This window comes from Quercus lobata, chromosome 3 (genome assembly GCF_001633185.2).
Source record: "Quercus lobata isolate SW786 chromosome 3, ValleyOak3.0 Primary Assembly, whole genome shotgun sequence".
Classification (NCBI taxonomy): domain Eukaryota; kingdom Viridiplantae; phylum Streptophyta; class Magnoliopsida; order Fagales; family Fagaceae; genus Quercus; species Quercus lobata.
In genome coordinates, this window is record NC_044906.1 from 61,022,235 (window position 1) to 61,048,039 (window position 25,805).

The 25,805-nt window shown below is 40.3% G+C and overlaps 1 protein-coding gene across 2 annotated transcripts; it reads right to left on the reverse strand.

Annotated features, from left to right (window-relative positions):
- Window positions 1-265: 265 nt before the first annotated feature.
- Window positions 266-24,322, reverse strand: LOC115979477 (TMV resistance protein N-like). 2 transcript variants are annotated; one of them, XM_031101529.1, is made up of 7 exons: window positions 24,232-24,322; window positions 23,621-24,140; window positions 21,032-22,127; window positions 19,896-20,183; window positions 18,973-19,704; window positions 18,352-18,910; window positions 266-693 (listed from the first exon to the last, which is right to left on the reverse strand). In XM_031101529.1, the coding sequence occupies exons 2-7, from the start codon at window positions 24,124-24,126 to the stop codon at window positions 680-682; spliced, it is 3,195 nt and encodes a 1,064-aa protein (XP_030957389.1). In that variant the 5' UTR covers window positions 24,127-24,140; window positions 24,232-24,322; the 3' UTR covers window positions 266-679. The 2 variants fall into 2 exon arrangements, with proteins under 2 accessions (XP_030957389.1, XP_030957390.1); XM_031101530.1 differs by lacking the exon at window positions 266-693 and having other exon boundaries at window positions 18,413-18,506.
- Between the last annotated feature and the right edge of the window lie 1,483 nt (window positions 24,323-25,805).

Here is a 25,805-nt window from a genome sequence, read left to right on the forward strand (position 1 = left end):
AAATCATGAGAAAAACATGATTGAACTCATATCAAAAATCTCATTTTAGTCAATTAATATAAAACAAGAACAATTTAAATCATTAAAGAATAACTATTGTGGGAAAAATCAAATAACATAAACAATACTAATAATCCTTAACAAGATTTCATCCTCAACCTTAATTATAAATTTAGCTACTTATAGTAATTGAAAGAAAACACAAAAATAAAATATTAAACATTAAATTAGACAAATAAAATAAAACTAATTGTCATGAAAAAAAACCAAAGAGGTAGCTGCCTCTCTATGTTCAGCCCCCAACCATAGCACTTAAACAAACTAACCTAGAGGCTTATATATGAAAATAGCCGCCTTACACTATGCTATATTCCTAATACAATCAGAATAAGGAATTCATATTTCCAAGCCACGCATATGCAAGGGACTCCGTGGCCTACACACTAACTTGTATTTCTTTTGTGGTACGGACACCTCATGGCTTGATTGTAAGAGTTTCTTTCCTAGCAAACTTCATCCATGTTGGATTGCATCTTGGCTTCTTCTTGAATACACGCCTGGGCTGGGTGTTCTACTTCTTTGGGCTGAATCTTTACTTCATTGCAAGCTCTATTCTCTTAAGTTAGCTTTATAATCGGCTTGGCCCACGTAGCATACAACTTGTAACTTGTTCAGCCTCTCAACATGAATAGCCTTTATTTTCCATAAAACAAATAAAATATATAATTAGTCACAAAATAATGTAAAAGCAAGGCTAACTATGCAAATCTGATGGTACTTTATTGAATATATTTCATGCACATCACTGCTCGAGCTAATGATCCAGGCATAAATGTATTGGACGGCTTATTTTAGGGTAGTAGCCTCATTAGCAAGTATCTCAAGTAACAAACATTGCAATTGATTTGACCACCTAAATTGCTCACCTATACTTTCCTTATCCTCATCCTTTGTTTTGTCTATTGTTATAGTTACAAGAACATGAAGAGTAGTCAAAATTGAGCACACAAACACAAAAAATGACACGTGAAAACTCTATTTCATGTCCACTAAAAAATTTTATTATCAAAATGAAAGCTCAAATTCAAACGTGCTTTATGCAATCAATCATGAAAAATCAAGACATTACATAACAGTCTTTTTTTTTTTTTTTTTGAGAGGAAACGATAGTAGACTTTATTAATTGAGAAATATGATATACACTAGGGAAGAGAAAGAGGCACATATGACCCCTTTTTCTCTTTTGCAACACTAGCATTCGCTAGAGTAGCATGATTACATCGTAAAAAAAGAAAAGAAACAAAGAAAAAACTTCAAAATCCAAACTACTGTAAGAAAAGCAAATCTTCACTTGAATGCCCAGAAAACCTGCCAAACAACACCTTGATTTACATGGACATCAAAGTGATGAATTTTTTTCCCCCCCTTCTTAGGAGTGTCTTCATGCCCAGCATGGTTGCCATGCACCCTCCATCGATCCCATAGTTGACACAACACATTGCTCATTTTCCACAGTTCTATGTTTCTTTTCTCCCTTAATAGCTGTAGTCTCCTTATTCATGGTTTCTACTTGCTTCCTTTTTTGCCCAGGTTCCACATCAACAATTGAAAAATTAATAAGAGTTTGAGGTCTTGTGATAAGCCTCTTCCAATTCCTCATTACTTTCGGGCTTCCAATTGTAGACTTCTCCATGGGCCCAACTTCTTTTGGGCTATGCAAGGATTGACTCCCACCTTTATCTTTATTACCACTTCTTTTGTGCCGGCCCTTACTAGTCTACTTGTTTCCTTGCATGTTACCACAACCAACTTTAAAACATATCTCTGATCCCTCAAAACCCGGTGAAGATATTTGCTCATCTTGCCTCGAATTAATACTCCTTAAGTGCATGAACTTTTCACTAGCATAATCCACTGGGACACTCACCCAATTTTCGGCTTCCTCAGGGGCAACAATTATCATTGCCTCAAAGTCCTTAGCTATGTCAACCTTATCTTCAACAGGAATGCTATCAACGTGGGATAGAGTTGTTGAGAAGTGGGTGAGTTTCAAATTCAAAATTTGAGGACCTGCTGTTTTGTGGCTATCCATATTCGAATTTTGCACTCCCTGAATATCCGGGTTTGATCCTTCCACTCCACTTGGACTTCGGGCACCATCCTGGTCATCAATTACGGCGGTCACCACCGTATTGGATGAGTGTGTTTGAAGCTTAAACCCATTTGCCTCACCCTGTGGTGGTTCACGTCGAGGAGGACTCTTCTTTCTTCCATCTGGTCTGTCGCCCAACTTCCTTAAGCCTGCTTTCAGCCAATCAAAGTATGGAAGTTCACTCTGAGTTGAGCATCTAGGAGTTGAACAATCTCTCGCCTCATGACCCAGGCAGCCACACTGGAAACATAGCCCAACAAGCCTTTCATATCTAAAGCCAATACATACCTTATCACCTTCAGGATTAACAACAAAACCGCCTCGACGTAACGGCTTGTCAATGGCAATCTTAACTCTAATCCTGATGAACCGGGCCTGTTCCGAAGTAAAAGCCTTATGATCAATCTCCACCACTTGTCCTAGGCCCCTACCTATGTCCCTGGCTGCCTCTTTGGATATCAAGTTGAAAGGTAAACCCCATACCTGTACCCAAATAGGAAGCACGGTAAAGGTAATTGAGTTCGCTGTCATTCCCCTCTCCAATCGACGAAGCACCAGTGGATGATTATCGAAACTCCAAGGGCCATTGTTCAACACCCACTTTAGTTGGCTTTCCAAAGTAAACTTATATTGGAACAAGCCATCCCCAACGTCCACAATCCTCAAGTCCGTACCAAACTTCCATACGGATCGAAGAAGCTCTTTGGCACCTCTCTGATTATATGGCCTTTTTGTAAGGAAACACCCAAAGAGACTAAGTGAGCATTGTTCAAGAATTTTCTCCCTATGAGCAGCCCCCACAGTGATAACTTGGCCTTCTTCCTCAGTCAACGTGATACTCTGTAACTTATCTATGAAAACAGAGTCCATAGTTTAGGTGAAAAGAGAATAATATCTAGGGGTGTTGGATTGCGTAAGAAAAGAAAGGAAAACGAACGCAGAGCTGAAAAAAGAAAAGAAAAGAAAACTAACTGACACAAAAAGAAAGGATTGGATTGTGTAAGAAAAGAGAAGAAAACAAAATCAAGAGCTGAAAAAAAAAAAAGAACTGAACTCACACAGCGTGAGATGGAGCACTCACCCAGAATGAGAAGAAAGACTCACCCTAGGTGAGAATAGTAAAATTGACAATTTGAATGAATGGTTAGTTGAGACTTGTAATTTACATAACAGTCTTTAATCATGGAAGTAATAGAAAGTCAAATTGCATAGCCAATAAGAAAATTTATTCATTCTCCATAACATTCAAATCTTCGCACATGTTGGTATATCTCAGTGTTTCATTATCCATTTTTTATTTTCTTCCTAAACTTCACTTTGTGATTATTGGACTATAATTTGGAATTTTCAACTTATATATCAGAGTTTACATATTCCATAATTGAGCATATGGGGTCAACCCTTATTATGTGATTTTAAATGACAACATGCAAGGACTACATCTACTTGTGTTTCGAATGACCAATATGGATCTGCATCCAACACACAACTTTTCTTCAAAACCTCTGCCAGTGGTGGTTTCCAAGGAAAAATGACATAGACTAAATATTTCTATTTCATTTTCAGGAGGATCCTGATTAAACTCTTTCAAATGGTATTTATCACAATGATAAAGGAAGAGAATTCCATTTTTTATTTCTATAAATTTACAGTAAACAGCATTACTCGTAAATACTGATTATTTACAATAATTAAAACAATCACTTTTGCATGGATTTTTCTCCACCACTCATAGACGACCACATCAAAGTTGTGGAAAAAATTGGGGCACAAAAGTGGTGTCCTTAAGCTTTCTCAATTGTAGACAAAGTAAGAATAGTGCTGTAAATTTAATAATTAAAGCATTAACTAAACTTCAATGGAGGCCTCAAGTCCAACTTAAACAATTATCCCCTAAATTATTAACAAGGCAGCCAACAATTTATTCAAATTCTTGCCCCAGTGAAGTCATACCTAAACTCCCTAACAAACTTTAGCCCAATTTAACAAGATCAAGCTAAACTATCTCCCAGATTCCCAAACAAATTCTTGATAACTGCCAATTTGCAAACTGTAGTCCAATTTAACAAAATCAAGCTAAACCATCACCAAGATTCCCAAACAAATTCTTGATAACTATCAATTTGCAAAATAAGGTGCCTTACATCCCCAATTCATTCAAACTACCCAAGATATCAAACAAATCTTTAAACATGTTTTTAGAAGTTCAAATAAGTTTTATGGTTCTACAAGTTTTAGCAAAAATCCCATCTTTAGTGTATATAATCTAACTACAATAAATACAATGAACACAAAACTTAAATTTAATGGGACTGATATCAAATTACATATTCTCACCATTAAATATGGCCCTCAAAACAGATTTTATAATCCTCAAAGACTTCCTTTTCAAAATCGCAAATTCTCAACACAACCAGCACTTTTTTTAAATACTATCATTAATATCAGATTTTAGCCCTTAATATCCACCTTTAATAATTGAAAACCAATGTTGCATTGTAACTAAGATTTACCAAAGACCCCAATTTCAGAAATTCCCTTTTAAAAAATGAAACACTTTTATTGATTTTATAGACCAGCATTAATTCTTTGTAATCAAAGTCTCAAACTCCCAAATATAGTTACTATTTTGATAGTAGAATTCAAGGGAAACTTTATTTCAAAAAAAGAGATTCAAGGGAAACTAACATCATACGATGAACATAAATACCAAGCACTAAACAAATTGAGATTATTCGGCTAGTTAGAAAACTTCAAAAATCAAGTGGGTCCTATTTTGGTAGGCCAATGGTTTTTGGTTTGTTTAGAAAAAATGAATAAAAAGATGTTCCATTGTTAGTAAAGAAAGGTTTGTTATTAAGAATACTTAATAAAAATATATTTATCATCAGAAAAATTCATATTTTCATTAATGGTTGTTGAGATTTGATTTTATTAATTACTTTTTTAATGTCGAATTATCAAAAAAAAAAAACTTATTAATAACTATTGTGGGGCCCGGCCCAAAAATAATGGGCTAGTCCTAATTCAGGCCCGTCCGAGGAGCGTCCTGTCCAAAGAGAAACCACAGATAAAGCATTACTCAGTCCCAATAGCGCCAAGGAAACCTGTCCGAGGAGTAACCCCTCCTCGGACATTACGAAGCCCAGACGAGAAACTCTCCCCAACCATTTCAGTTCATCCTCCCAACATATAAAATGAATAAAATCCAAAATATCTCATGGAAAGCTGCCACCACCACATTAATTGCGCCCCAACCACCCTCTTGGCCGCATTAATGAGGAAAAGACCCCTGAACAGTACCACCTTGGCCTCTGCAACTCACAAAGGGAGTGACAAGGGCGTCTGATGGGACAGGTGCTCAAGTAGATGCTTAGATGATCAACAAGTGTAAGGTTGAGATGAGAAGAGGAGAACTATATAATGTAGTGGAGTCCCTCAAAGAGGAGGGACGAAAAACTGTATTCGGAACTGAAGAAATAGAATCATACGTTAGAGATCCATTCTTGTGTTTTTATTTTTTCTGCAACAATATTGTCCATGTATCAGACCGAATAGGCTCACTAAGGCTAAGTTCTTTGACCCATCCTCTACAAATATTTATTGTGGGTTGCGCCTTGGGCCAAGGCCTGATCAATAGAATTTGAGTCAGGAAAATCGTGCAACTACAATTGGCGCCGTCTGTAGGAAGAACTAGGGCATCAGCTAGCACAACGGTCGAGCATGGCAGAACTAGGTCCGCACCAGGAGAATCCTCACCAGGTTAACTCCCAACAGACACAACCCGCCGAGTCCCAGAGGCAAAATAACCCCGTCAACCCAGGCGGTAGGAGAAATCGTGAGGGAAGTGTGCATACTATCCGGACAAGCCAGAGTCACACTCAGATAGGTAGTCACGTGTCCCAGAGGCGAAATAGTCACCAGGCCATGCAGCGAGAGATAGATGATCTGAAAAGGAAGCTACGACGGGTGCAGCGAAAACAATCTCCTTCCGACTCAGACGAGTCCTCTAATGCGGAGGATGCGAGTTACCGACGGAGGTCAAGGACCCCCCCAAGTGAAACATTTTCCTACGAAAAGGAACCACGCCCTGTGCGGAAGTATGAGAGCGCATCCAGCAAGGGTTCGGGAAACGATGCCATGAAGAAGGCGTTGGACCAGGTTTCAAGGTCCCCCTTCACGTATAGAATTGAAGGGGCTAAGCTGCCTCGACGCTTCAACCAACCGGCATTCGCCATCTATAACGGCCGAGCAGACCCGGTAGAGCATGTGAGTCAATTTAACCAAAAGATGGCAATCTACTCGCAAAATGAAGCCCTTATGTGCAAAATCTTCCCGTCCAGCTTGGGATCAATGGCGATGAGGGGGTTCAACGGCCTGAAAACAAATTCCATAAGCTCGTACAAGCAGCTCACTCGGGATTTCTGCTCCCGCTTTATCACCAACACCAGAGTCCCCAGGCCCCTCGGTTCGCTATTGTCCTTATCCATGCACGAGGGAGAGACTCTGAAAGCATACTCGGATAGATACTGGGAGGTGTATAACGACCTGGATAACAACCATGATGCTGTCGCTATCAGCACGTTCAAAAGCGGGCTCCCCACCGAACATGGCTTAAGGAAATCCCTCACTGGTAAACCGGTTGCCAACGTTGATCAGTTGAGGGATAGGATCGATAAATACAAAAGGGTGGAGGAAGATCAGCTGCAAGGAAGGGGAAAGGAGAAGGTCATCCCCCCCAAAGCAAATGATTTTAGATCTAACGATATAACCCTAGTCAGCCGAGGAGAGATTTTTCGCGACAGGCTGGGCAAAGCAACCCGCAGACAGTAAATGCCGTCTTCAAGGAGCCAGTACAGCAGGTACTGGAAAAAGTAAGGAACGAGCCCTATTTCAGATGGCCAGGAAAGATGGCTGGAGACCCTTCCAAACGTAACCAGAACCTGTACTGCCACTATCATCAGGACCATGGGCATACCACTGAGGATTGCAGGAATCTGTGGAATCACCTAGACCAGTTGGTCCGAGAAGGAAAGCTACATCACCTTCTGCACCCCTCGAGCGGCCACCCCGGGCAGGTAGTACAAGAGTCTCGAAAGGATGTGTTCCTAAGACCCCCCACCGGAACGATACATGTCATCCTCGCTGCACTAGGAAGAACTGGGCCACCCCTTCCTAGGGTGCTAGCTGTTGATCGGCTCCCCTTCGAGGGCAGGCAGAGGGAACTCAAGAGGTCAAAAAAGGGAAGCTCTCTGATGCTGGGATTCTCGGACGAGGATAAGAGAGGGACTATCCAACCCCACGACGATGCCTTGGTGGTTACGTTAAGAATTGGGGGCTTCGATGTGAAAAGGGTGTTAGTAGACTCGGGAAGTGTGGTGGAGATAATGTACCCTGACCTATACAAGGGGCTGAACCTGAAGCCGGAAGATTTGACAGCTTATGACTCTCCCCTTCTCAGCTTCGAAGGAAGGATTGTTACGCCAAAAGGGCAAATCCGACTACCCGTACAGACTGGGGCGGAGATAGTGGAGGTAAATTTTATCGTGGTCGACGCTTATTCACCCTACACCGCAATAGTTGCAAGGCCATGGATCCATGCCCTAGAGGCCGTGACCTCCAAACTTCACCAAAAAGTAAAATACCCATCCAGAGGACAAGTAGAAGAGATCCGAGGAGATCAGGCCGTAGCCAGGCAGTGTATGGTGGCCGCCGTCTTACATCGGCCCCATGCCGAGTCCTCGGCCCCTGAAAGTTTATAGCAATCAGCCGCCTCGGCAAAGCAAGACGATGGACTAGTCGAGGAGATAAGGTGTGAAAGTTTAGATAAGATCGATGTCAACAACCCGGAGAAGTTTTTCCAGATCGGCTCTGAGTTGCCTTCTCAAGAAAAAGAGGAACTGGTCAGATTTCTCAGAGGGAATGTCAATGTGTTTGCATGGGACGCCTACGACGCCCCGGGAGTTGATCCTAGCCTTATTTGTCACCACCTGAACGTCAACCCCTCTTCCATTCCGAAGAAGCAGCCACCCCAACGCCCTTCAAAGGAACATGCTAGTGCCGTAAAAGACGAAGTGGCAAAACTGAAAAGAGCGGGGGCTATTAAAGAGGTCTTTTACCCTGAATGGTTGGCAAACACTGTGGTGGTAAAGAAGAAGACAGGGAAATGGAGGGTCTGCGTGGACTTCACGGACCTGAACAAGGCGTGCCCAAAGGACCCATTCCCCCTGTCTCGAATCGACAGATTGGTGGATGCAACCGTGGGCCACCCTCGAATGAGTTTCCTGGACGCCTTCCAGGGCTATCATCAGATACCCCTCGCGCTAGAAAACCAGGAGAAGACAGCTTTCATGACACCCATCGAAAATTATCACTATAAGGTAATGCCCTTTGGGCTGAAGAACGCCGGCTCAACCTACCAAAGGATGATGGCCCGGATGTTCGAGCCACAGCTGGGCAAGATCATTGAGGTTTACATAGACGATATGGTTGTGAAGAGTAAAAGGGTGTCCGAGCATGTGAAAGACCTTGAAAGAATCTTCGCTATCTTGAGGGAACATCGGTTGCGGCTGAATGCTTCCAAATGTTCATTCGGGGTCGGGTCGGGGAAATTTTTGGGGTACATGGTAACCCACAGGGGAATAGAAGTAAGCCCCGACCAAATCAAGGAAATTAACAATCTACAGGCTCCTCGGAACCCGAAGGAAGTGCAGAAGCTCACTGGTATGATTGCAGCGTTAAACCGGTTCATATCGCGATCAGCGGACCGATGTCGACCTTTTTACCTCCTGATAAACAAGTGGAAAGGGTTTGAATGGTCGGAGGATTGTGTTCGGGCTTTCCAGCAGCTTAAGGAATACTTGTCACGACCACCCATCATGTCCAGCCTTGAGGCAGACGAGGTGCTGTTTGCATACATCGCTGTAGCTCCCCATGCTGTAAGCCTGGTACTGGTACGGGATGATAATGGGGTGCAGCGACCGGTTTACTATGTGAGCAAATCCTTACATGAGGCCGAGGTGAGATACCTACCTCTAGAAAAGGCAATCCTGGCGATAGTACATGCCACACGGAAGCTCCCTCATTACTTTCAGGCGCATACGGTCATCCTCTTAACTCAGCTTCCCCTTCGAGCAGTGCTTCGAAGCGCTGACTACACAAGAAGGATCGCCATGTGGAGTGCGCTTTTGGGGGCCTTTGATATCAAATATATGCCTAGATCCTCCGTCAAAGGTCAGGTCCTTGCAGACTTGGTAGCGGAGTTCGCCGAACCCTCTATAGAAACAGTAACCGAAAAGAAAGACATGGATGGAAAAACGGTCGGCGCAATTTCAACAGGGGGAACCTTGCGTTGGAAGGTCTACGTGGATGGCGCGGCCAACCAAAGAGGATCTGGAGTCGGAATAGTTTTAATATCGCCGGACGGTGCTGCCATTGAAAAATCATTGAGACTTGGATTCTCGGCTACGAACAATGAAGCCGAATACGAAGCCCTACTTCAAGGAATGACGATGGTTCAAAGATTGGGCGGAAGAATGATAGAGATATTCTCGGACTCCAGGTTGGTCGTTAGACAAGTGATGGGTGAGCTGGAAGCCAGAGATGCTAGAATGCAGGAGTATCTAGGACAGGTCAAATGCCTACAGACGGGTTTCGAGTCCTTCAATCTGACGCACATTTCCAGAAGTGTAAACACCCATGCAGACTCGCTGGCCACTTTAGCCACGTCCTCGGCGCATAATCTTCCGCGATTGATCCTTGTTGAAAATCTAGCCCAAGCAGGTCCCATCAGCAAAAACCCAGCCCAAGTCCATCAGATCAGGAAGAGTCCCAGCTGGATGGACCCCATAAGGAACTTCCTCTAAAGCGACATCTTACCAGAGGAAAAACTAGAGGCCGAGAAGATACGTAGGAACGCTCCTCGGTTCTGGCTATCAGAGGATCACAAACTATATCGGCGCTCCTATCCTGGACCGTACCTACTCTGCGTACATCCAGAAGAGTCCGAGTCTCTACTTGAGGAGTTACATGAGGGAATTTGTGGAAGTCACACCGGAGGAAGGTCGCTGGCGCATAGGGCACTCACCCAAGGATACTGGTGGCCGAACATGCAAAGAGAGGCCCAAGAGTACGCCAAGAAGTGCGATCAGTGCCAAAGATTTGCCCCGAATATCCACCAACCCGAAGGGGTTCTCAACCCCCTCTCTAACCCGTGGCCGTTCGCGCAGTGGGGTCTTGATATTGTCAGACCTTTTCCCAAAGCCGCGGGGAACAAGCGATACATGATAGTCGGAACCGATTACTTCACTAAATGGGTGGAGGCTAAACCTTTGGCCAACATTAGGGAAGTGGATGCCCAGAAATTCATCTGGAAGAACATTATCACCCGCTTCGGAACTCCACGTACACTCATTGCCGACAATGGTCTTCAATTCGACAGTAAGGGCTTTAGGGAGTATTGCCACAAGCTTGGGATCATTAACCGATATTCCACCCCTGCCTATCCCCAAGGAAATGGGCAGGTTGAGGTCGTGTACAAGGTCATAGTGAACGGAATGAAGAAAAGGCTGGATGAGGCAAAGGGGAGATGGGTAGAAGAGCTCCCGCACGTCCTATGGACCTATCGGACAACGCCACGGCGGTCAACCGGTGAGACCCCCTTTTCATTGACTTATGGGGCAGAGGCCGTACTCCCAATCGAGAACAAATTTCCCACGCTAAGATCTATCTCGTTTACCCCAGACGGTAACGATGAGTTGTTGGGAAGAAGTCTAGACTTAGCCGAGGAAAGAAGGGAAAAAGCAACGATTCATATGGCCTATTATCACCAGAAGCTAAGGCAGGGATATGATGCCAATGTTAAACTGCGACCCCTGGGTCCAGGTGATCTCGTGATGAGGAAGGTTCTCAGCAGCACAAAGAACCCCTCTTGGGGCAAGTTGGGGCCCAATTGGGAAGGACCGTACCGTATAACGTCCATAGCCGGGATAGGCGCCTACTATCTAGAAGATTTGGATGAAAAAACTGTACCTCGACCATGGAATGTAAATAACCTCAGAAGATATTATTATTAATGAAAATGGCTTAGCCCACGTTTTGTTTCGTAATTATCTTGTGCCTACTGGTCTATTTAGAACTATTCATAGTTTTAAACAGAACCTAAGTCCTGCATGACTCCTCGGACCACAGACTTAGGGGAAATTAATACTCATGACAATTTTTATAAGTTTTAAACAGAACCTAAGTCCTGCATGGCTCCTCGGACCACAGACTTAGGGGAAATTATTACTTAAGGCAACCATTCATAGTTTTAAACAGAACCTAAGTCCTGCATGGCTCCTCGGACCACAGACTTGGGGGAAATTAATACTCATGACATTTTTATAAGTTTTAAACAGAACCTGAGTCCTGCATGGCTCCTCGGACCACAGACTTAAGGGAAATTATTACTTAAGGCAACTATTCATAGTTTTAAACAGAACCTAAGTCCTGCATGGTCCTCGGATCACAGACTTAGGGGAAATTAATACTCATGACATTTTTATAAGTTTTAAACAGAATCTAAATCCTACATGGCTCCTCGGACCACAGACTTAGGGGAAATTATTACTTAAGGCAACCATTCATAGTTTTAAACAGAACCTAAGTCCTGCATGGCTCCTCGGATCACAGACTTGGGGGAAATTAATACTCATGACATTTTTATAAGTTTTAAACAGAACCTGAGTCCTGCATGGCTCCTCGGACCACAGACTTAGGGGAAATTATTACTTAAGGCAACCATTCATAGTTTTAAACAGAACCTAAGTCCTGCATGGTCCTCGGACCACAGACTTAGGGGAAATTAATACTCATGACATTTTTATAAGTTTTAAACAGAACCTAAGTTCTGCATGGCTCCTCGGACCACAGACTTAGGGGAAATTATTAGATAAGGCAACCATTTATAGTTTTAAACAGAACCTAAGTCCTGCATGGTTCCTTGGACCACAACCTTAGGGGAAATTATTACTCATGACAATGTTTACAAGTTTTAAACAGAACCTAAGTCCTGCATGGATCCTCGGACCACAGACTTAGGGGAAATTATTACTTAAAGCAACCATACAAGTTTTAAACAGAACCTAAGTCATGCATGTCTCCTCGGACCACAGACTTAGGGGAAATTATTACTTATGGTAGAGTGGGAGATTATTACTTAAAGGAAATCATTTTAAGGCGTGCGCGCAGTCTAGCACCATTGCAACCCTCATTCAAATGCGCTGCCCAACAATCCTTTTTATCCTGACCGTTTACATTTATCTATGTCGCTGTAAATGTTCATAAAAAAAAGCGATACTGGCATGCATCCACAGAAAGCAAAGCAAACATTCTATATTGATATTCCGAGGGCAATACAAGGAAAGGTCCTTACAAAAGAGCGCAAAAACAGGACGATTCTCATTTAAAAAAAAAAAAAAAAAAAAAAGAAGGGAATACAAAAATTAAAAGCCTAAAAAGCTAAGCCTTAGCAGGAGGATCTTCATTTTGCTCGGGCTGGGAGGGAGGAACCTCGATGGTAGAGTCCGTGGCGGGATCCTTCGCCATATCAGGCACAGGGACGACATCAGGCACCGCCAGATCCTGCTCTGAAACCACTTGGACGTCATCAGGATTCTCTCGGATCTCCGCAGGATAGAAAATGTTCTCGGGCAGTCTTAGCACCGAATCGACAGGAACTCCTGCAGCATCAAGGGCATGAGCCCATGAGATACTGCAGTAGTCCCTGCACACCTCGGGAATCTCCTCGGATAACCTGGCCTCCGTTTCTTGGGCCCCGAGCTGGCGAGCAGCATTCTTTTCAGCCTCTGAGGCCTCTCAAATCAACTGGGCCTCCTCTTTGACCCGTCTCAGCTCATCCTCGACTTTTTGCAGAGCAGTCTTGAGATCCAGCACTGCCTGCTTCTCGGTAGCGAGGTTGATCTGGGTCGAGTACAACTCTTTGCGCTGGTCCTCCGCCTGGGTCTCGGCACTTTTCAAACCAACCTCTGCACTTTTGCGCCATTGCTCCGAATCCTTGAACTTCTCTGTGAGTTCAAAGTGATCGTGCTTAAGGGACCCCAAGGCTTTCTCCATCTCCGATCGAGTCTGGGTCTCAGCATCAGCCTGACTGCGGTTATCACGGCAAAATTCCTCAGCCACAAACACCTGCTGAGTAATCTACGAACGAAACAAGATTGTTTCAAAAATCTAACAAGGTTAAATAAATTAATAAAACAGTAAAAGGATTACTTACCATCGCGAGATCCCTTTTAAGGGATAGGAAGATCTCGGGCTGAGAGAACCGCCTATAGGCCTCCATGTCCCGAGGAAGGAGTAGGGGTTGCTCTAAGGCATCCGCCACGTACCCTGCCCGGCCTCGGTTATACTCTCGGACCGAAGCATTGTAGGGGATGGCAACCCCATCCAGCTCCAACTTGAGGTTCCATGCACGTGGGGTAGCGCGCACTTCAGCAAGGTTCTCCTCATCTCGGCTCTCCGAGAAGTTGCCCATTCTGCTCCTGGGCGCCCGAGTGGTTTTTTGCTGCTTGGTCGGCTGGGCAATTACCTCACCCTCCTCAGGGGTGTCAACCGGCCTCTTCTTCTTCAGGTCCGGATTAACCTTAAGGCCAGGGTCCGAGATGCCCTGAGGGACCACAGGAGGAAGGGTTTTGACCTGTGATGGATTTGGTCCCTTCGATGACTGACCCTTCGATGATTGACCTTTCCCTCGGGAGGCCATCTGCTCCTTTAGGGTTTTTCCCTTTCCTGCCATGGGCTCTGTCTCTTCATCCGAAGTATCGTTCGAGCAGATAACGATTGAGGGAACACCAACTGCGGAATGTTGGTCCTGCTCTCCTTCAGGATCAGAAAGTTCCACCAAGGGGGTTTGCTGAACTTCCTCCTCGAAATAAAACTCGTCTATCTCTTCCTCAAGGGAAAGACGAGATGATTCAGCTTCTTCTTCAACCGAAACAGCAGCGCCAGGCTCGTTTATCGGAGGTAGCTGCTCTGCTAAGTAGGGATTTCTAACGCCGGGTAGCACGACTGGAGGCAGATCACGTTGAGCTAGGAACCCGTCCTTGGACACGTCAATCCTAGCCAGCCTCGGACTACCAGCCCTTATGGCGTGACCGATAGCCTGGAAAGAGCTGCTCAGAGGTTGATAGCCCAGAACCAGATGGGCCGCACGCAACTGTCCGTCCTCGGTAACGTAAATCTCCAACCTAAGAAGGTAGTTCAACGCTGGCACGTTCACAAAGTTTATCCGAGGAGCGACGTGAACTTTATCTGCAAACAACCAAGAAAAGTGGGGTTAGTTCATGAAACTTTCCAATTACAAAGAAAGCGAGAAAAATAACCCCTCAATACTAAATCCTTCCCCAAAAAGGACTGGCCCTAAAGACGCCGCACCTAGGTTTCCTACCCGAGTTGGACAATGAATACCGTCGAACCACTCCCCTGAAGCAATAAGGAAGTCATTCTTCACAGTCTTATTGGATATTGGGAGACAAGAGATCAACCTAACGTCCTCGTTCCGGGATTTAAGATAATACCCATCATCCCCGAGGCGGTGACACTCGTACAGATAAGCCACATCGTGCCAAGTAAGGCCTAGGTTCATCCGCTCGTCTAAGACATCTACACAGCCTAGTATCTTGAACATATTCGGGGCACACTGATACGGCGTCAATCTATGGTTGGACAGGTATTCCCTTGTAATCCTACGCATGGGAAGTGTCATCCTCCCCTCTATGAAAGCAATCATGGGGATAACAATTTCCCCCTCACCTCTCTCTGTCAATACTCCTTCAAGAGGACAGTACTGCAGCCCCACCCCCGGGGGAATGTGGTATTTTGCCCTAAAGGTCTCCATAGCGGCCGGAGTTTTTACTAATTTTTCGAATCTACCCATCTGAGCTGAATTGGGGGAATGAAAGTAAAGACCGAGGAGAAAGGTAGAGTCCGAGGAGGGAATTGAAACGGTAAGATGAACGAAATTTACTGGTACCTTCACAAAACGCTCAATGGGACGCCTGGAAATCTCTCTTGGAGGAAACGCTTCACGAAAAACGGCTACAGTGGCGTAACGGACGCAAGTATTCGTATATCTCTGGGATTCGATGGAGTTTTCTAGAAGCCTCTGAGGTTTATGAAATGCAGATAAAAAGAAGGAACTGAACCCCTCTGACGTCTTATATAGCCGAGAAGAGAGAGAAAAGATCACTCCTGCCTAAAAATACGAGAAAAAACGATGGCCGTTCGATCCACGCCACACCGTTGGATGAGGGGAACATAACGCCTCCAGAAGTTAATGGCCGCGCCTCGTAAATTGTAGCGCGTCAAAAGTAACTGTCCGCACGCGCGCCCCACGCTCTCCTTATTTCCACCCTCTCACAAACATCAAAACCCCGCTTTTCTCCTCGAAAGAAGATAAAAACCGGAGTTTTGAGGGGCTATTGTGGGGCCCGGCCCAAAAATAATGAGCTAGTCCTAATTCAGGCCCGTCCGAGGAACGTCTTGTCCGAAGAGAAACCACAGATAAAGCATTACTCAGTCCCAATAGCGCCAAGTAAACCTGTCCGAAGAGTAACCCCTCCTCGGACATTACGAAACCCAGACGAGGAACTCTCTCCAACCATTTCAGTTCATCCTCCCAACATATAAAATGAATAAAATCCAAAATATCTCATGGAAAGCTGCCACCACCACATTAATTGCGCCCCAACCACCCTCTTGGCCGCATTAATGAGGAAAAGACCCCTGAACAGTACCACCTTGGCCTCTGCAACTCACAAAGGGAGTGACAAGGGCGTCTGATGGGACAGGTGCTCAAGTAGATGCTTAGATGATCAACAAGTGTAAGGTTGAGATGAGAAGAGGAGAACTATATAATGTAGTGGAGTCCCTCAAAGAGGAGGGACGAAAAACTGTATTCGGAACTGAAGAAATAGAATCATACGTTAGAAATCCATTCTTGTGTTTTTATTTTTTCTGCAACAATATTGTCCATGTATCAGACCGAATAGGCTCACTGAGACTAAGTTCTTTGACCCATCCTCTACAAATATTTATTATGGGTTGCGCCTTGGGCTAAGGCCTGATCAATAGAATTTGGGCCAAGAAAATCGTGCAACTACAACTATCATAATAATTAAATTGATTATTAAAAATAAAATAAATAAAACAAAGAAATCATATCATATTTTTCTTATGAAAAAAGAGTAAAATATTATTTTGGTTCTTAAACTTTACCAAAATTTTGTTTTTGATCCCTAAACTTTAAAAAGTTCTTTTTCATTCTTAAACTTTGTACAAAGTTTTTTCAATAGTTTAGAGACAAAAATGGAGAAGGAAAAAGAACCTTTTTCACTAGTTTAAGGGTGAAAAAATATATTTTTTAAAGTTGAAAGACAAAAATAAAACATTTTTAATAGTTTAGGAACTAAAAAACGAACTTCTTAAAATTTAGAGATAAAAAACAAACTTTTGGTAAGAGTTAAGGGACCAAAATAGTATTTTACACCCCCCCCCCCCCCAAAAAAAAAAAAGAGAAACTTATTATAATTTTTAGATATGTTTTTAAAGATTTTGATGGTTGTTACTCATTTCTAAAAACTAAAATAAACATAAGATATGTACAAAATATACCTAAATATATATTAATTAATTAATTAATGTCTTCCCATAGTGCCGTGTCCTAATTTTTCAAGAATTCTCATGTCATGTTTGTGACTATGCTTCTTTAGTGATAACATGGTGGGGAGTGAAGGTGGCATTGGCTATGTGTGTGTGGACATGATTCTTGTGTTTTAAATGTGATCTCTAGGTTAGAGGAATTTATAATTATTAAAAATAACTAGTATTTACCCATAATGCTTTTCTATTTATTGTAAATTTGTAAGTAAATATTATCTTGGTGATCCTGATTATAGAAATAAAAAAGGAATTATCTTCCTTTATCATGGTGGTAAATACCATTTGAAAGAGTTTAGTCATGATCCTCCTAAAAACGAAATAGAATTATTCATTCTATGTCACTTTTCATTGCGAACTACTACCATGTGTGGACATGATTCTTGTGTTTTAAATGATGTCTCTAGGTTAGGGGGATTTAGTCTAAAACTCACAATCAACCACTTAAGCAAGTTGTGACAAATGGAATGGCCCTAGAAGAACTAGTTTATAGTTTGGTTAGAAGTATCTCCAGTTGGAGTTGGACTTTGATACTTTGACCTTATTGTTGGTAAGGCTCTAGTTGAGCTCGTTTGAGAAATTCAAGGGAAATTCTTGACTTGGGTGTAGTAGCAAGGAAAATAAATACTTGATGGGATTTTTAGAAAAAAGAATATAATCTTTTATTTCATGCAAGCATTTTTTTTGGGTTAACACAATTGGAACATTGTTCATGAAGCTTTTCTTTTCCTAATTAAAGTACTGTGTGTATCATCAACCTTGTTATTTATTTTATTTTTTTAAGGAAACTGCATTACACTAAAAGATGCATATGGTGAAATACATGGTTTGTTAGCTTGGAAAATATGAGCATCTTTGATTTATTCCTTTGACAATGGGTTTTAGAGAGAAGTTATCTTTGATTTGTTTTGGCCCGTGAGTTTGCTTGGAACCGAGCAAAAAAAATGAAATAGAAAAGATTGGATTGTGCTTGCCTACAAAAGAAAAAACAAACAATACACACAAATCCACACAATCTTCTCACTTAATTCCCTAACATTCTTGTCAAGACTTGTGTTACCCACAAGTGTTATTAGTCTAAGCTTTTACTAGTTATTAGGCTTCATGTAACTAATGATGATGTACACCAAAAAATAAATTTCTGTAGACTACTAGTATTGAACTAAAGTGATAGAATCTAAGTTTAATTTACAAGAATACAAAAGCAAAGGGTGATCTGGATTGCGTGCGATAGACAATGTTACCAGGTCGCATCTAGTAGTATTTGTCAATCTGGGGAAAATGTTAGCTACATTTACACAAAATCCTATTATGACTAGTCACAGTTTAGATTTCTTGTATCTGTTTATATATACCAGATATACCTAGTACATTCCTACGCAACACCTATACAGTCCAAATTTACAAAAAGAATCCAGACAATAAAGAAAATTAAGTAAAATAAAATAAGACTTGTCAAGAAGGATGTGTGAGATATTCATTACCTCTTTCAGTACCCTCAGAAGTATTGACACAGCTACTGCTGCATTGTGCAATTGTTAGGTTGAAGTCTTCCACGTCTTGCTCATGTATCAAACGAACTGCAGATTTAATCACCTCCACTCTTGGGCTATTGGTGTCAAATACAACCTTAATCCGACTGCATTGATAATTCCAACCTGTACTTAGCCAATCATCAAGAGACAAGTACAATAGAAAAAGGTGACCCACACTATACTCAAAGGATGTCTCCCCAATTAAAACTTCAAAAATATGGTGAGGGCTGTGAGGCATATCACCAAGAGCTATCACATGACCTTTAAGACTATATCTTTCAATCGAATAGCAAGAACAATTTATTCTGAAAAAAGCACATATAGCAAATCCCATCCACCTGCTATTACACCAATTAAGTGGCAGCTCTATGCTTATTGAATTCCCAAACCTTTGATGGGTTAACCATGGTGGAACTTCAAACCCAGGAATAATGATGTGGAATGCAGCTCCAGATCTATCTTTTCTTTTGTTAGAAGTTTTATATCCAGTTTTTGGATACATGAGTCCCTGTACCAGGAAAATAAATAAATAAATAACAAGCAGAGAGAGAGAGAGAGAGTACAGATTACCTGTAGGTAACGTTTCAGTATTGCAAATGCGAGACCATCACTGCCCTCATAATACTCAAGTAACTTTAAGCAATTAAAAAATGCAATAGATGCTTGCAACAAATTGCTCACACTGAGCAGTGTTGGTGATGGTTCTAGGGAAGAACAACCTTTAGCATTTATATATCTCAAATTTGATGGAAACTCTGGCAATGACTGAAGTTGAATGCAGTTGCCCAAATTAAGAGCTTCCAATTTCTGAAGTTGACTGATGCTTGCAGGTAGGACAGAGACAAGCTTGTTTGTAGATAGTGATAAAGATTTTAACGAGTGAATGCAGAAAAAACTATCAAGCCTTGACTTAAAAATTTGCTTCTCACATCCATGACATATGAAGATATTAATGGAAGAGGGAACTTCTCTAATATCAGTTCCAGTCAAATCAAGTACCTCCAAACATTCAATTTTCCCCAAGTTCTCAGGCAGGCAGGCAAGTTTTGAGCATCCCAAAAGAATGAGTTTTTGAAGAGATCTTAAACCATCCATGTTGCTTGGAAGATTGATAAGAGATCGGCAAAATCCCAAATTTAAAACTGTAAGCCTACTGAGTTTTCCGATAGATGGGTCAATCTCAACCAAATGTATGCAACCTCTAAGACATAGTCTCTCAAGTATGGGAACCCCTGTGAAGTCAGGTGTCCTAATAAGGTTTTTGGATAGTTGAAGATCAATGAGTTTTAACTTGTTTAAATACTGTTCAACCAAAAAAAAAAAAGGATAATTAGCCTCCACTGATCTATTTTAAAATAACACATATATAGTTTTAAATTTAAAATAATTCTATTAATGAAGAAATGAAGCTCAAATATATAGGAAGTGTATTGAAATTACTCCTAAAGAAAAGATAAATAATAAATAATAGAAATACAAAAGAACAAAATTACCTTTACACCTTCCCACAGATATTCAATTTCACTAAACCACATTTTAAGTTCAACAAGATATTTTGGTTGAAAACTGGATGGCAAACATTTTGCAGAATACCCATGCCATTCAAGAAATCTTAAGTCATTAGAAAGATGATTGGGGACATTCGAGATGCGCACATTATCGATTATAAGCAATCTGAGATTACACATTTCTGAAAAAGCTTCAGGACAGACTTCAAGGTTCCTGCAGGCCTCATCCCCTTCATATGAGTCTAGGACTATGGCTTGAATTGCTTTTGTTGCCTAAGAATCGAAAAAAAAAAAAAAGATCAGTGAATTGCACAACAAAAAATAAGAAAACTAGAATTATTCAGTTTTTTCCAGTGTCAGAGGAGACACTAATATTCATTCTCTAAGTTGTCTCCAAATATAACCTCCTCTTAACCATCGGTGGAACCAAGAAGGCTGAGGGTGAGAAATTGCACCATTTACAACTTCAAATTTAACAACAGTAAATAGAAAAAAATACTATAATGATGAAACCGAATTTTAACTATTAGATCATAACAGAACATCATTTGTTAAACTTTTCTCTGTAAAATCTTGTTTAATTTATATACTAAGAATGTTATTTTCTTTTGAGAATCATACATTCCAAATAGGAAGGATGCAATTCTAAATTTTAGAAGGATGTTTTTAAAGTTATAATAAAATTAAATTAAATAACTTATTGAAAAAAAAAAAAAAAACAAATGATAATAAATACGAGGCCTATAAAGGAAGTTTGAAAAATATTTTTTTTTCCTAAGTGCTCATGCACCCAAGGGATTAAAAGATGAATGATTGGTTGACTAAATCAAGAAAGAAGAAATCAAACTTATAACAATTGTTTTCAAAATGTAAGAAATTAAAAAAATATATGAATTCAAATTTATAAATAAATTAATGTAACAATCACATTATGTTTTCAAAATATAAGAGATAGTCAGCATATTAGCATGAGATTTTGTATTCTAAATTTTATGAATTAAGTAATAAGTAACTTTTTATTTTTCTTAAAGAATTAATTTCTTTAGTTAAATTGTGTGTGCACTGTGTATCTATTCAATCGTGCCCCTAAAATAAAATACTGGTTTTGCCACTGTTCTTACCCTTTTTTCTGTCAATACACAAAACAAATCCTTACGAAGCCACAACCTACTGCGATTCCCAGGCTCTTCATATGATTCTCGACGGACGATTTCCCAACCCATCTCTTGTAGTAGATCATGCATCAACAATTTGTTGTTTTCTATGGTTAGAAGAGATTTGTCCCTAAGAACGCTTATTTCAATTTCTGCAGCAAAACCACAATTATCCAATATCTCTATTACTCTATCTTTCAACTTCCCTCTAAAGAAACATGCAATATCTAGGAATATCTTCTTGCAATTTTCCTCTAAACCATCATAACTTACTTTAAGTGTATCAAATATTTTTCCTTCAGGGTTATTTTTTAATCTTTTCAAAGCACTTCGCCACTCGTTTATTGTTCTTTTAATCAAAAAGGACCCCAAAGTTACTAGAGCTAATGGGAGGCCTTTAGCATAGTATACAACATCCTTGGAGAGCTGCATATAATCTTCTATAGGTTGCGCATTTTTGAAGGATTTCAAGCAAAAAAGTTTTAGAGCATCATGATCATTCAATGTGTTAGGCGTAGATCTATTATGGACTCCATGTTGAACCAACAAATGTTCATCTCTAGTTGTTATGATGATCCAACTCCCTGACCCAAACCAGTGAGGCTCTCTAGCCAAGTTTTCTAATTGGTCCAATTGATCAACATCATCTAGAACAAGAACAACTTTTTTACGACGTAATCTATTCTTGATCGTGTTAACTCCTTCATGAACATCCCATATATCTATATTTCCGTCCTCCAAAATTTGTGCAAGAAGCTGCTTTTGTAATCGAACCAAATCATGTTTTTTTGAAACTTCCCTAATATTAGCAATAAAACTAGAACCTTCAAAATGGTTACGTTCTGTTTCATAAAGCACTTTAGCAAGAGTTGTCTTTCCCAGCCCCCCCAGACCACAAATCCCTGCCATACAAACGTTGTTCCCAAGATCTGAATATCGAGTGATCAATTCCTCCATTGGAGAATCTGTTCCTACCAAGTCTTTGGTAATGACTGAGAATTTTGACTTTGATCTGTGCAGTATATCATCCACAATCTTTTTGATAACTTCTGACTCATATTCCCTGTGGAGAAGATTGAACAATAATTACACAGTGGTTTCAATGAGTCATAAATTGCAGGGGGGAAGGGGGTAGGAAGAAAAATATTAGGTAATGGTCAAACAAATATGAATTCATTGGCTCATGCAACTGATAAAACTATCCATATAAGTATTGTATCGTATCAGTTGTACATGTGACATGACAAAGACTTGGTAGGAACAGATTTACTAAGTACATCAATTTTTCTTAGTTATATAACCATGTTTTGAAGCTTCTCAGATTCTCCAATTCAATCTTTTATCCAATCCTGTCGCTTTAGGTGTAGGTGTACTTCCATGCATTTTTTTTTTCTTCAGGAGAGGGGGTGGGGGGGAGGAGTTGGGATGGGGGTGATAAGAAATGGGGTTTTTTTTTTTTTTTTTTTTTGGTATAAGTAAGAAATAAGAAGCAGGTATTCAAAACTGACAATTATCATTCTTGCCCAAGACATGTGAAGAGACGTGTGTCCTTTGAATTTCTATTTCTGCAGAGTTGTGCATGTTTACACCTCATTTGTTACACATGAAATGCATTACCTCATCTACAAACTCCCCAAAGGCACCCTAATATCAAAATAAATTCCTCGAAGCTCTACTTCAACAAAAAATGTAAACAATTGGTTTGGGAATAAATTTTTTTAATTATGCTATATGGATTTTTTTTTTTTTTTTTTTTTTAACCAAAACAATGATTGAGCCATAACTAAATCTTTATGAAAACCATTGAATGCATAGCATGAACTTAATCCAACCTATAACATGGAATAAGGTTATTTTGGATCACTAAAGCATCATGTCGATTATAAAAGTGAAATGTTTCCAAAACTGGACTTTTTTTCTTGATAAGTAATATAACTTCATTGAAAATAGAAAACAATACAAGAAACCAAACCACACAGGCAGTGTACTAAGGAATAAAAAAGAGCAAAAACTATAAAATTAAAAATTAAAAAACTGGAGTTCTACTGACTTAAATTCTAATTCTTAAGTGGCCATGCTAGAATAATTGCTGGATATGCTTATTTTATAAAATGAAGAAGGAAAATCAAGCACTGCCCCATCTTGGAGCCACCCCCACGCAATCCTCCCTGTAATTAGCTAATGTTTGTGGGAGGATGGATTATTCTCACCTGGGAGAATAGTTAGGTGCTCAAAGGACACTTGACACCCATGTAAGCCTTCACGTAAATAACTCAATAACGGATTGCCTCTTCATTGTATAATTAATTTCCACATAACAATATATGATGTATCAACCATTTTCATAGGTGAACTTCAACAAGAGAAGTTTGTAGATAAACTTATCTTACTTTTGGGATAGACCAAAGCAAGTGAAAAGATTAAGGAAAATGATAAACAATGTCAGCAGATTTATATTTCACAGAAAGTGAAGTTCTTGAATCAAGTAGGACATAAAAGAAGAACGCCATCTGAATGTCAACATAAAATTAAAAATAAATTTCTCATGGAAATTACCTATTCTGTATATGCCAACCGGAAAGATTGCCCACTTCTTTCAAAGCAGCTCTCCATGTTTCCACCTCCTCTAAGTTATTTGCTTCGTGTTCATCAAAGGCTTCTTCAAAAGATTCTCTCTGATTCCGTACATCAGATGGGTTTACAAAGTAAAAAACTGGCAGAACTACCATTCCCATTACTTTCACGCATTTGACAATCTTTGCAAGCTCATCCAAACACCATGTCGAAGATGCATAGTCTTTTGATAGAATAACGAGAGCGAATCTTGATTGCTCTATTGATTCCAAGAGTTTTCGGCGAATGGATTGTCCTCTCTCAAGTTTTTCATTGTCCCTGAAGGTGAAAATACCCTTTCGTACCAAAGCAGCATATGGATGGTCTGTAAAATTAAAGCGGGTGTCGCCTCTGAAACTTAGGAAAACATCGTATTTCCACCGATGTATTGAATGAGAATAAGAAGACGACGAAGATGATAATGACGATGAGGCTCTTTGAGGGTTCATGGAAACTAGTAAATCTTGAACAACAATATTGATAAAATAAGTACATTCAGTCAAAACTGAAAGAAAATTATTAAAAGGAAAATAAGTTAAAATGTGAGAACTCACAGATTAAAATTGCAGCAGCGATTGTAAAGAGGGAGAGGACAGTGTGTGTGATTCATGTACCCTGCTTTCAGTCAAGTCAACTACTCCTGTTATTCAACTACTCTGGTAAAGAGAGAGGAAAGTGCGGGACTCTTTTATTACAATACTAGTTTTAAAGCACGTGCAACGCTCGCGTAAATTACTATCAGAGAATATTAAATAGCATATAATATAACAAAGTTTAGCTATAAAATTTGTTAGAGTCTTAAGTTATAATCTTATTCAATATCTTTTTATTACAGATAAATTTTGACAAATTTACTATTGGATTATATCTTCTTCTTATATCCTTCATGCATACAAAATTTCTAGAAAATTAAAGATTAATAGTTATATCATCAATAAATTGTTTAAATTGCATGTTTTTGTAGTTTAAAATTATATATAAAATATAAGTTTTTAAATCATATAGTAAATAATATTAGATTAATACAAAATTTGACATGTGTATTAAGAGTGTAAAGAACATGCAATTTAGCAGTTAGATTTTCAAAATATGAAGTAATGTTTATTTTATTGAGTAAGGTTTTAATCTTAAGTTATAACCAATTTTATAACTAAACTTTGTTCTAAATAATATTATGATTCTCTCATAATTTTTTAATTAAAAATTGATTTCTCTATATTGTTTAGAATGAACACTAACAATTTATATACAACGGTAACTTGTTGTGCATAAATGATTAATGTTACAAACATTTTTAGAAATCTATAGTTCCTATAACAAATAATAGTGAGCAAATACAAGACCTCTAAGCTAAATTGAATCTGAAAAAGCTATCATTGCTACTGGAGTGGTAGCAATCATTTCTATGATCATGATCTGCTTCTCTCCGGTATAGGAATAATCCTTCATGCGCACAAACCTTTGGTATGTTGGATTCGAACGTTAAAGGCCCTAACAATAAAATTTGTAGAGAGTGGGCTAAAAGGCTAGGCCTTGGTGAACGGACAACCGTTAGTCATGGTATTCATGATGTTTACACAAGGGTTAACCTAGCATATCTAATAAGACTTTTTCCCCGGCACGGCCTGAGTGGCTCCGGTCCTTAGACCTCGTCCGAAGAGCTTCATGTTCTTATTATTTTCCCTTTTTTAGGGTTCAATGGCCCTAGAGATGATATGTCCCCCACTCTTTTGGCTGCTTCCTCCTCCTTTTATACTAGCTTTTCTCCTCTCTCATGCGTTCACGTGTAGATTTCGCTTTTTAGGACCGATACTTGTCTTTTCAGCCCATACCCAAAGTGGTTGGGGGTGATTGTAAAAACTAAAGAGCATGACCCTGTCAGGCGCAGAGTACTTAATTGCAGTATTGGCAGTCTTTCTCTTGAACCGCTCCTACACTGTACTCGTCCTTCCTTCTGGGAGCGCTCTGAGGGCCGCCTTTGATGGCGTGCCATTCTTTCCTTTTAAGTTTTGGGATGCCGAGGACAAGATCGTCCTCGGCTACACCTCTAGGCCACATGGACTTTTGTTGCACGACCTCAGCAATGTCTCTCCTCAGCTCGGGCCTTGAGCCCTAATGTAAAGTGGGT

Bases quoted from the DNA above. Each gene is read 5' to 3' on its own strand.
- LOC115979477 (XM_031101529.1), bottom strand. From the start codon at position 24,126: ATGAACCCTCAAAGAGCCTCATCGTCATTATCATCTTCGTCGTCTTCT. The intron at 20,184-21,031 runs GTAAGAACAGTG...TTCGATTCTTAG, and splicing joins GTGTATTGACAGAAAAAAGG to GCAACAAAAGCAATTCAAGC. The intron at 19,705-19,895 runs GTAATTTTGTTC...TTGGTTGAACAG, and splicing joins ATCTGTGGGAAGGTGTAAAG to TATTTAAACAAGTTAAAACT.